Source organism: Mustela putorius, unplaced genomic scaffold (genome assembly GCF_011764305.1).
Source record: "Mustela putorius furo isolate JIRA1106 unplaced genomic scaffold, ASM1176430v1.1 tig00000129_pilon_pilon_pilon, whole genome shotgun sequence".
NCBI classification, from domain to species: domain Eukaryota; kingdom Metazoa; phylum Chordata; class Mammalia; order Carnivora; family Mustelidae; genus Mustela; species Mustela putorius.
The window spans coordinates 48,125,301-48,137,227 of NW_025421290.1; the positions used below are offsets into that span (position 1 = coordinate 48,125,301).

The 11,927-nt window shown below is 57.0% G+C and overlaps 1 protein-coding gene across 1 annotated transcript in view; it reads left to right on the top strand.

The window, feature by feature from the left end:
* HHIPL1 (HHIP like 1) overlaps positions 1–8,661 on the top strand; it is a 30,362-nt gene extending 21,701 nt beyond the window's left edge. Inside the window, exons 8-9 of the mRNA XM_045073573.1 lie at positions 4,964–5,046; positions 7,146–8,661. Of these exons, the coding sequence (XP_044929508.1) occupies positions 4,964–5,046; positions 7,146–7,702 (640 nt within the window). The 3' untranslated portion in view covers positions 7,703–8,661. The remainder of the gene's footprint in view (positions 1–4,963; positions 5,047–7,145) is intronic.
* Positions 8,662–11,927: the final 3,266 nt, after the last annotated feature.

Genomic DNA, 11,927 nt, shown 5'->3' on the forward strand with positions numbered 1-11,927 from the left:
GCTTTGGATTGGGGCACTGGCGAGCCCCATGTCCCTCGGCCCCACATTTGAAACAGGCCCCCCGGCGGGGTGCGATTGGTTGCCCCTCTCTGCTGGCTCCTGGAGCCGGCCGGCCGCAGGGCTGCTACCAAGGCTTGGGTCTGCAACTGAACCTTTTGCTGGAATATGGCTTGTCGTTTAAGCTCAGCCGCCTCCTCACGGGAATTAAAGACCTTAAATGCCATTTTCACTGAGGGTCCTCCTCAGCCTTCTTTAACTTTCTCTGTATATCCGGCGCCGATTGAGAGATAAAATGAGTAGCCAGTACCGTGGCCCCCGCAGGAGAGGCAGGGTTTAAGCTCAGCCGCCTCCTCACGGGAATTAAAGACCTTAAATGCCATTTTCACTGAGGGTCCTCCTCAGCCTTCTTTAACTTTCTCTGTATATCCGGCGCCGATTGAGAGATAAAATGAGTAGCCAGTACCGTGGCCCCCGCAGGAGAGGCAGGGTCCAAGCGAGTGTACTGGGTTAAAGGTTCGGTCAACTGGTTAAGAAACATGGTGGGGTTGTCGTAGGGGCCTGGACAATCTCCCTAATCTTGTCGTAATTAACGGCCTTATTAGAGGCTGCCCGCATGCCGGCTAGGAGACACTGGACCATGCGGTCATGGCGCCAGTGGCCATCTTGGCCATCCTGATAATCCCAACCTGGTTCTACAGCTGGGACCGCCCGGGCTCCAGCATCAGTGAGCTGGACCTGATCCGCGTGCTCCCGGGCAGCAGCCTGGATGCGTTCCCTCTCCTCTATGGTGAGGGTGGTGGTCTGGACCACATGTAAATCATGCCAGGTGAGGTCATAGGCTTGGGCCAGATACTGGAATTCTTTAATATAGTTATCAGGACTGGCCGAAAAGGAGCCCAAATGTTTCTCAATTTGGGAAAGGTCCTGTAGAGAGAAGGTCACATGAACTTGGACAACTCCCTCAGCTCCAGCAACCTCCCTTGGGGGGCAGACTAACTCAGCGGGGGGGGCTTTCGAGCCCTAGTGCGGCTGGAGCCATACAGACACATTCACGCAGTCAGGCACTCTTCAGGTTCAAACAGATTGGACACCCTCCCCTTTGGGTATCCCTGGCTAATGGGAGGTGATCAGTCTCCCCTTCCATTCTTTACGAAAGGATCTAGCTCAAACAGTAGCCCTGCGGCTGTTACAACAGAATTCAATTAAGCACAAAAGGTGTTTACCAACAGATTTCAAAAGCATAAACCTAGTTCTGGCGACCAGCACTGGGGTATTTTATCCCATTCTGTTAAAGGTTACCAAAGACTTTGAAAGCTACCTTAAGAATTACCCATTAAAACTCTGAGACACAAGTAACCATCAGTTCTAGTCATCTCTTTGCTAGCAGATTTTAACAAATAACAAGAGCCTATTTGACCTTCAGTAAACTTTGATTGGAGTTTCCCGTTTACTGCGGATAAATTTGTCAGGAGTTCGGATAGGAGTGGGGAGGGGGAGAAGGAGGGGTAGACGAGAGCGCCGGTTCAGAAATCCTGAATTTAAGGGACCTTGGGGTGAAGGATCGCGGTGAGGAGGAGGAGGAGGAGGAACCAGAGGCCTTCTTGTCAGTGGGTGGGTGAAGCTCTCCAGGGGTTCAGAGAGAGGAGACGGGGAGGAGAGGTCCAAGTCTTTGGGAGCAGTGGGTGGCAGGGTAGGGGGAGGGGAGCAGGCCAAGAGGACCTGAGAGGTGGAGCAGTGAGAGCAGAGGAAGGGGCGAGAGCGCAGAGTCCAGAAAGCTGGACATAAGGGACCTTGGCCCATCTGCCTTGGTGTCTGCCGAGGTTATTTAGGTCCATGAAAATCTGATAGTTAAACGTGCCTTCCGGAGGCCATTGGGACTGATTGTCTAATCGGTATTGTGGCCAAGCGACAGTACAGTAACGTCGTTTTCACAGGTCCTGGTCCAGTTCCAGGGTTTTAAGATTGGCCAGCAGGCCTAAAACACCCCCGGGATGTTTTAGGAAAAACTGTGTCGACTGCCGTAGAGGTTAGGACGTCTCCCAGCCTCTCGGAGTCACGGAGGTCACCTGGTGACCGGCGGGGTCCACCCTGACGGGGCCGCGATTAGGGCAGGGCTTTCCGGAAGGAGGCGTGGAATCGGGGAAACTCACCACAGCTTCGGAAGTGGCGTTCGGAAAGGCAGGTCCGGTTTGGCCAGGGAAAGGAGAGAGCCTTCCCACTGTGTGGGGGCTCAATCTCCTTCCCGGGTTTCGGCACCAAATGTAAGATTTTTTTTCTGGCAAGATAAACACAACACCAGGCAAAGTGGGTGCAAGGCAGGATTTATTAAAAATGCTCTCCGGCGAAATTTCAGGGCTCAGGAGAAGGGGAGCCAGGAAAGTTGTGCCGGGAGGAGGTGGGCACCCTCGGGCGAGGTTCTGCGACTCTGGAAAGCAGAGTGGCGGAAGTTGCGCCCAAGGCAGGGAGGAGGGGGCTTTTAAGGGGTCTTGGGGAAAGCTCAGGGGTCTTTTGGCAAGTTTCCTTTATTTGGATATCTCTCCTGCTCATCGGGATCCCATTGGTCCACAGGAGCCCGAGGCGGGGGTCTCAGATTCCTGCTTGGGCCTTTGTTCTCCTGTCCGAGCTCAGGTCTTGTGGCGGGAACTTTCGCCATCTTTGGTAGCCCTTCCTGCCAGCCCAACAGGCACATCGGCACCCACCCCCAGCACTAACCCCCCCCCCCAGGGCCCTCAAAGCATCCACTTACATCCAGCATTCAGCAGCCCCCCGACATGGACAGTTGCCCTAACCTCTGAAACATCCTAGGTTTGGAAAAATCCTGAAACACCACCACGCTTCCAAAAAACCGTTTTAAAAAATCAGAGGAGGTTTAGATTGATGGACAATTTGCAAAGATAGTTCAGAGTTTCCCGTGTCCGCCTCCCCGATGTCCTCTGTCATTAGCATCTTGGAAGTCATGGTATGCTAGTCGCAGTTAATGGACCGATGTTGCCACATTTCTATTAATTACAGGATTTCTCTAGTTTTCCCCTACTCTCCTTTTTCTGTTCTAGGATCCTCTCCAGAATCTCACATTTCTTGGTCATAACATTTTTTTAGCTTCCTCTGGTCTGTGACAGCTTCTCAATCATTCCTTGTTGACCACATTTTTTTTTTAACACAAATCTAGTCATTATTGACATCATTATTTATCAAGAAACACATAAGGACTTCCTCCTGTCATGCCTCCTTCCCATGTTCCCCAGGTCCCCTCTGGCTTTATCTGTTAGCGCCTGTGGGATTTATGGCAATGCGGGGGACCACATGCAAACGTGGCATTTTTCTTTGTTCGTTTCCCCTATTTTGTGTAAACATTTCCACGTTGCAACATCACTCAAAAGCATCATCTTGAATGGCTGTGTAATTGGCTGGTGAGTCACTGGGCCACAATTACCTTACCCGCTCCGGGGACATTAAGCTTATTTCCCATTTTTGTTTTTAAAGAGTGCTTCTCTAAGGAAATATCACATATATGGAGCATGTAATTCATGCCAGATGCTGCCTTCGACCTACCCTCTCCTTTTGCCACGAGGCACCTTTCTTTCGCTGTTGGCTCATTCCCCCCGTACAACTGAAGGGACCTGAGGCTTAGGGGGTTCTCTGGCTCAAGGGAGCCAGAAACAAACTAGACTCCTTCCCTCCCTCCCTCCTCTCTTTCGTGTTTCTCTTTTGGAATGCATGTCTTTCTTTGCACCCACAACATCCTGCAAAGAGGCTGCAGATGAACACCGGAACGAAGAACTGGGGAGCGGGCAGTGGGCGAGGAGGGTGTGGGCATCCCTCATTGCCCAGACAAAACCACTGTAGCATTTAGGGGTGCATCTCCTACCTTTTCCCTAACAGATTTTTTTTTTTTTAAACATTTAAACAGAGATTTTTTTTTTTTTTAAACATTATTTCCTTACGGAACAAAACCGTGCTGGGTCTGTCTGAAGCATGTGGGTATTATCTGGGCTTCAGAGCAAAACCCAGTCTTTCTGCAGCTTTGGGAAGCCTGTGTGCCTGGCTGTGTTTCTTCAACCTCGGGGGTGGGGGGGAAGACCCATACCCCTCCTCAGTTTCCCTCTTTGGCCAAGCCTGTCTGGAAGCTACCTCCTGTCACATGGCCACTTCACCCCTGGGGCTTTTCCCTTGTGCTGCTGGAACCTATTGAAGTCTGGACCCACGTGGGCCAGTCCCAGAATAGTGTCGGTCCCATTCAAAGACTCACAGATCCACAGCCAAAAGCTAATTAAAATGGAATTCCTTGCCTTACTTGTGCCTCTCGGGGATGTCAAAGGAGACCCGACTCAGAGTCCTGGAGACTCGATTCAGAGACTGGGTAACCCTTCTCAGAAGCGGGTCTCCCTCCTCTCTGAAGCCCCGCCCTCCAGGCCCCAGATCCCTCCACTCTGCTGCCAGCCCTGCGGCTTTCTCCGACCCTTTATCTATAGATGACCTTACCTTTCACTCCACTGCGGCATCACCAAAATCCAGGGCCAGAGGAGCAGAGACAGAGACAGCTCCTCAAAGGCCGTGGGGTGCGTGCGGGGGCCAGGATGGGGCGTGGGGGCCAGGGTGGGGTGCGGGGGTCAGGCTGCAGTCACGGTTCCGGCAGCAGCCGGGCTGGTGGTGGAAGGAAAAGGGCTGTGACTTCCCCTCACGCTCCCAAGACAGCTCATGCTCTGAAGCAGAGGCGGCTCAGGAGAGGCTGAGCCACTGGCCTTCAGGCCCTTGAAAAGCAGATGCGGGCTGGACTCGAGGCAGAGCGTCATCAGGACTTCTGTCCTGGGGCCGCGCGGCAGGTGCTCCGCCGGTGGCCACCGTCGTTGCTCACATCCCCTTGAATGCACAGGTGTCTGGCTACCAGGGGAGAGCGGGCGTCTGAGGGACAGGCTCAGGGCAGGCTCCCAGGGTGGCACTCATGACCTCCGTGTGTTGGCAGACGGGCACCTCCCGGCAAGTGTCGGATCCAGCCTGCCCAGGTGAAGGTGAAGAGCCGCCTCATCCCGTTTGTGCCCAGAGAGAGTAAGTGCCTGCCAGCCCGGTCACAGCGGGGGAGGGGAGCTCCTGCGACCAGGACCCAGCTGCTCCCCCCCAGATACGGGTCCTTCCGGCTGGCCCTGGAGGCCCTTTCTGGGCCCCAATGCCTAGCCCTGGGAATGGCACCCATGAGATGCTCAGTTAAAGTAGGTGCAGCTCCTTGAACCCAGGCCATGGGTGAGTGGCCCCAAGGGTGCTGCAAGCCTCAGAGGGGACAAGCGATGGGGAGGGGTGGCTGGTGCCAGGGCAGGTACACTCAGAGCCCTTGGGACAGACAGAGAGCGCGGTACATGGCGTGGGAGCGAGGCTGGAACGAGTCATCCTAGTTGCAGGTGCTGTAGGGGGAGGGGCACCTCCTGGGGCTGCTGGAAGGAAGCCGGTCCTGTCTGACCTGTTTGGGGAGGGAGGTGGGCGCAAACCCTCAGGACCTGCGGGCCAAGCAAGGCCACAGATGATGACCCCTGGCATCTGGGGCCAACCGAAAGGGTAGGCATGACGACGGGTCTGTTCCCCTAGGCCCAGGCTGTGTGGGAACATAGAGCCAGGGCTGCCCGGCCATCCAGGTCCTAAGAGAAGTGGGAGATGGATCCATCCATCCATCTGTCCGTCTGTCCAGTCACTTACCCCATACATGTGCTTCCTGCCAGGGACAGACCGCTCAGCCAGACAGACAAGGTCCCTGCCTCCTTGGGTTGTTACATACAATCTCTCCATTTGTAAATTTTGGCACCTTTGGCTCAAAAGCTTAAAAATCACCCTGCAGGCCAAAGGAAACACTTCAGTGGGTCCAGTGGCCCAATAGATAGGGGACCTGTTGGTTGACTGAGGAGCAGGGGAGCAGCAAGGGGGGAGGCTGGGCACTTGGCAGCTGAGGGTAGGCGACCCTGAGAAAGGGTTGTCCCCAGCAGAGGACAGTTGGAGGAAGGAATGAGCTCAGTGTTTGAGGAAGTTAATTCTAGCTGCAGCTGGTTTCAGGCCTGGACCAGTTTTCCATTCATTCAGCAGTTTCTGGCACTTTTGATAGTCACCCCTTCTGTGCTGGATGCTGGGGCCACCGGAGAAGTCAGACTCTGTCCTGGCGGGGACAGACAGAGGAGTCAGTTACTGTCCCAGGGCTGTTACAGAAGTGTGTGCCAGCTGCCATGCGGACCCAGAACCGTGCAGGGCGGGGGTGGGGGCTCCTGCAGGCTGAGGGTTGAGGCCAGAACATAGAGAAAGGTGCGCTGGGGGTGGGGGTGGGGGATTCTGGGCAGTTGGACCAGCAAGAGCCAAAGCAGAAGGCTCCCTGGCAGCGCGCGGAGCCGGAAGTCCTTCCCTGCATGTAGAGTGGGGGCCAGGGCGCAGGGCGGGGGAGCATCTGGCCCATGTCCCTGTCTCCTGGCCCTGACCTGCTCCTTGCCTTGAATCAAGGCCCTTTCTCAGCCTCATCTCAACTGCGGTGGGGGGTAGAGGACTTCGGACTGGTGACCCTGGCTGGGGTCCCTCCCCATAGTAAGGAACTAGTCTGGGCGTTCACCTCTCCTGGCGGAGTGTCTCAGGCAGGGTGAGGTTTATCTCCATGGCTGACCAGGGCCGGGTGTGAATGTCGGGGTGCGGCAGGAACAAACGGGGTCTCACCTCGGCTCCCCGTGCTCACTGTATCCAGGCCCTGTGGTGGGGTAGATGGGGGGCCCTGGACCTCACACTGGCTCTGGTCAGTGTGGGCCCCAGCCCCCAGCCAGCGAGCAGCCTTGGGAGTGTGGAGTGGAGAGTTCCAGCCTGCCCTGACCGTCCCTTGGCAGCTCAGTTCCTATCCTGCCTGTCATTAGATCCTCAGCAGATTTTCCCCATTAGTGGGTCTCAGCTGCCTCAGCCCTAAACCAAAGACTGGAACCAGAAAGTGTCACTTGCCCCAGAAGCCCTCCTACACACTTCTTTTCCACTGGGCTCATGAGTTGACAGTGTGAGGGGCTGTTCCCCTATGCCTGCTTGCAGAGGAGGGACTCCCAGGAGGGCAAGACTAGGAGTGCTGGGAGATCCCAGAAGCCGACTGGCACAACTGGGCGGCGGGGGTCCCTCTGACCGCAGGCTCTTTCTCTGCACAGAGTTCATCCAGAGGGCAGAGAGCACCCCACGGCCCACAGCGCGTGCACCCACCCAGCCGCCCCGCGGTGGACGCCCCACAGCTGCCCCGCCCCCGCCCACCCCCCGGCCCGCACGGCCCACCCCGCGGCCTGCACGGCCCACCCAGCGGCCTGGGGGCCGGAGGGGTGGCGGGGGGCGGCGGAGGCGACCAGGCACAGTGGACCCCGCGGCCTCAAACGGCGCGGTGCGCCTGGTGCGGCCCGCGGGCCTGAGTTCCGGCCGCGGGCGTGTGGAGGTGTTTGCGGGTGGACGCTGGGGCACCGTGTGTGACGACGGCTGGGACATCAAGGCGGCTGCCGTCGTGTGCCGCCAGCTGGGCTTTGCTCACGCCGAGCGGGCCACCAAGCGCGCGGAGTTTGGCCAAGGCCATGCGCTGCCCATCCTGCTGGATGACGTGCGCTGCGCCGGCACCGAGCGCAACCTGCTGGAGTGCACGCACGCCGGCCTGGGCACGCACAACTGTGAGCACCAGGAGGACGCGGGCGTCGTGTGCAGCCACGAGGACCCTGACCTGTAGGCGAGCACCATGCATCCGGTCGCAGCCTGGCAGGGCTTCCCCGCCCTGAGTGCCCACAGCACCGCACCACTCTGCGGACAGAGGCGTCCCGTCTGTAACGCTGTCCTGTGGACGCCTGTGAGGTGTGTGCAGTGCTCACGTGCTCTGTGTCCCTGCCTGTGTGTCTCCCGCAGACCAGAAGCCACAGCGTGTTGGGGTCTGTGTGGCCACGGGCCCCAGGTTTTCTTTTCTTACCTCCAAACATCTCCGGTTCGTTTAGGAATATAGTCTGGCCATGGACACTGAGTACTGAGGGCTACTACCTGTGAAGGGCAGACATGGTCCTTGGCCATATTAACAGAGGCATAGCTGGCAGACTGAAGGAGGGCATCAGGCCTGACCTGCCCAGGGCTAGAATGGAAGGCCCTGGACCATCTGGAACATGGCCTAAGGAAGGTGACTCAAAGAGCATGGGCAGGTGGCCCAGCAGGTAGAGAGGTTCTGAGGAGAACAGGAAGGTATCCAGTGGGGCAAAGGGAAGCTGTCAGCTAGATGGGTCCAGGGTGAACTGTGGGCCATGGCCATCTGAGCAAGGAACAGGCTTGCCTGGGGAGGGGTGGCTGGGGGCGGGGGTTTCTGGATGACCCCTGGGAGAAGCCTCTTGGTCATCTTGGACTTCATTGTCATGCTGGTTCCACGGGCGTGCTCTGGGGACTCCGTGGGACAGCAGCCACCCACCTGGGCACTCCAAGCACCGTGGCCCCCAGTGAGTGAGTGGAGTAGCAGTTTTCTCTAAAAGCTATGTTGAGGCCACTGAAGCCACCTTGGTTTATCTCCATCCCCACACTGTGTAGTGAAATCCCAGGGGACCCTCTGATTCCTCCAGCATCTCCCATCCCACCCCACCCCCGCAAATGTCCAAAAAGACTACTGATGCTGTCACCCGAAGCTGTGCTAAAGACGTGACTGTTTACAACCCCCTTCCTGCCTCCTCTTTCTGACCTGTACTGGGGGCTGGAGATGGGGGTGGAGGAGGGGGCTAGGCCTGGAGCTTCCCTCCTGCTCACGGGGGATGTTCCTTTGCCCACCAAGGGCCTCCATCCTGCCCCCATGCATCAAGTACAGTTGGGCTAAGCCTCTGATAGGGGAGCAGAGGGGATAAGCAGATGGTCTCTGGGCGGTGGGGACAGGGTATAGCCCATGTCAGGGTCTGTGAGGTCTCTGGGGGTGTCAGCCCAGCCCAGCCCGTCCATTATTCTGAGAGCTGAGCCAGAACCCAGGGTGGTGCCCCCAGCAGAGACAATGGTGCGGGCGAGTCTGGGGGGTCTCCTGGCTGCTCGCCAAAGCTGAGTGTGGAGTACAGGACTGCTGAAGAAAGCTCAGGGTCACCTCTCGGACCCCTCACACCTCTGCCTTGAGTGGGGTTGGTGAGGGCCCTGGGCCTTCACTGTTTGCCTGGCCCCATGGAGCCCCGTGCAGAAACCAGAGCCGTGCCATTGAGCATGGCCTGTGTGCGGGGCACCGTTTTGAGGACAGTGTGGCATGTTTGAACTCACTGGAGCCTTTGAGCAGCCCCTTCTCCCCCTCCTTTTACAGATGGGGAAACTGAGGTGCACAGCCAGGGAAGGGGGAAGCCAGATGAGAACCCACACGGCCACACGGCCTAGCTCTCGCACCTGAGGGACCCTGACCGTTCGTTGCACTGCCTGAACCTGGGTCTGCCATGCCAGCTGTCAAGGGGGCTAGACCTAGGGGTTCCTCCGGGGCTTCTGCCCACTTTGGGCTGGGAAGCCGCTGGTGGAGACCCCTGCCTCCTCCCACTGCCCAGCAGTAGCTAATAGGCATCTTGCCCAGACACAGGGAAATTCTGAACCATGCTAGGAGCTGGGAGGGCCGAACTCCTCACTGCATCCATGGAGAAAGGAGCCCGGGGGGTGCTGAGTGTCCCAGGCCTGTCCCAGATGGGGCTGAGCCAAGGTTAGAGCCCAGCGTAGAGGGGTGGCCCTCCAGAGCAGGGTAGTGCTGTGGCCATATCCAGTGGGGTGACCCAAGCTGTTGGCTCCCCAGACCCAGAATGGTGGTGGTGGTGAGGGGGATCATACGACATCTTCCTGGGGCTCCTCCGTGCTCTTCCCTGCCCTTCCTCCCCCTGTCCAGGCCCCTCTTCATTTCAGGGCCTGAAGGCCACGATGCCATCGGGTGTGGCCTGGGAAGTGGGACGGAAGTGACAGGAGGTATCTCCCGCAGCTGCTCAACAGTGATAGCCTGAAGTCACCATCTGGGGCTCCTGGTACCTCCCCTCAAGTGGTGGAGTGCCCCAGCCCTCAGCAGGGCCCTGTGTGTCACCACTGTTTGGCAGGCAACTGGGAGCAGTCTCAGGCCCTCCACTCCTCTGGGTGGGGCACTCCCCTGCTCCAGTCCCTACCTCCTGACCCCTCAGGCTCCAAACGAGGCTTAGGCTTCAGCCTGCCTCCTGACAAGGAGGTTGACACAGGCTCACTGTCCCTTAAATAGCAACAAGGGCGGACCGCTGACGTTTGCTGCACTCTCACTACGTGCCGGGCACTGCTGCAAAAGTTGTACTCAGCACCCACTCACTTAATCGTCATATGAACCCATGCAAGCAGTGTTCTGCTCACCCTTCATTGTGCAGATGTGGAAACCGAGGCCCAGGGAAGCTTTGTTACTTGCTTAATGTCATATAGTCAATATTTGACTATATGAAAAGTAGGCAGGAGGGTCCTGGAGCCCCAGCTTTGGACTGTCACCCTGCTGCCTGAAGAGCATTGAATTCAGTGTCCCCCCTTCCCATTGGCCCCTGTCATTGGGTAGATGGGGACACAAACCCAGAGAGTGACAGAGTTGGCTTCAGACTCCTTGTCCAGTGCTCCTTTCACTCCACTGCCTACAGCTGCCGAGGGAGCATTCCCAAGTGACTCAGTCCCCAGGGACTTTGATCCAGCCTCGGAGTCCTTCATTGTCTCTGGGGATAGGGGCTGACCCTGACGAAGTCTCCCTTTGGATCCTTGGATCAGCCTCGGCCATCACCCCCCATAATCGGGCTTCCAGTCAGCAGTTAGAGTAACCTCTCAGAACCTGGCCCAGAGAGGGGCTGCTTCTACCCAGCATCACACAGCTTAGTTCTTGAGCCCTTGGAGTCCAGTGTTGCGGGGATGTCCAGGGGTGGCCGGCACCCAGGACGGCATCTGGGGTGTCAGCCTTGGGTAGCAACACCCCAGGCTTCTGAGGGGCCTCGCTTGTTCCTTGTGTGCTTGTCTCCCCCTAGCAAGCCTGAGCTGGGCCAGGCCTTGGTGCTGTATTCAGGGGAGAAGCAGCTTTGTACCACTTGAGGGAGGGCAGCCCCTTTAGAGCCTGGCTTTGGAGAAGCCAGCTTTCGGAGTCTGCAGCCTCGCCCAGCGAACCTGCTGGGGAAATACGTCTTCTGTCAAACGTGAGCAAGAAACTCTTGCAGGACTGGTGAAAACACGAGGGGCTAGAGGCCTGTCAGAGTTTTTGACTCAGTAGATCTCAACGGGGCTGAGAATTTGCCTTGTGACACAGGATGATGCTGATGCTGTTGGCCTACAGGCCGCATTTTGAGAACCACCGTCTCTACCTGCACTGTCCGATAATATGAGCCACAGAGGTCAATTTAAACTTCCCAGTAGCCATATTGAAGAAGCAAAATGAAATAGGTGAAATTAATTTTAATCATATATTTTCTTTAACCCAGCATATTCTAAAATTACCATTTTGACAGTTAATCCACATAAAAATGTTAATGCGATTTTTAAAACTTTTTAAATATGCAATCAGTGTAATCCAGTGTCTATTTTATGCACACAGAACACCTCAGTTTGGGCTAGCCATGTTTCAAGCGCAGGACTGGCACATCTGGCCAGTGGCTACCATATTGGAGAGCCCTATCCAGACCTTCCTGGGGAAGGGCCAGGCTGTTGGCCACGTGCTTCCAGGCAGTGCCCTCTGCTGGCAGCTTGTAGTCCTGCCTGCCCAGGCAAAGGGCAGGAGACCCACCTGCGCATTGGGGTACCCTCTCTCTCATCGCTCTCCATGTGACCACAGAAGACCTGGGAGAATCAGATGAGGCGGCAGTGGGACAACAGTAGACTTGATACATGGGGAAGGGACACTGGTCAGGGGCAGGGGTGCTCTGTTGAAAGAGATGCCAGGTGAGCCCCGGTCACATTGAGCCAGAGGTTATGGGGGTTGAGTGACGCAGGAGAGA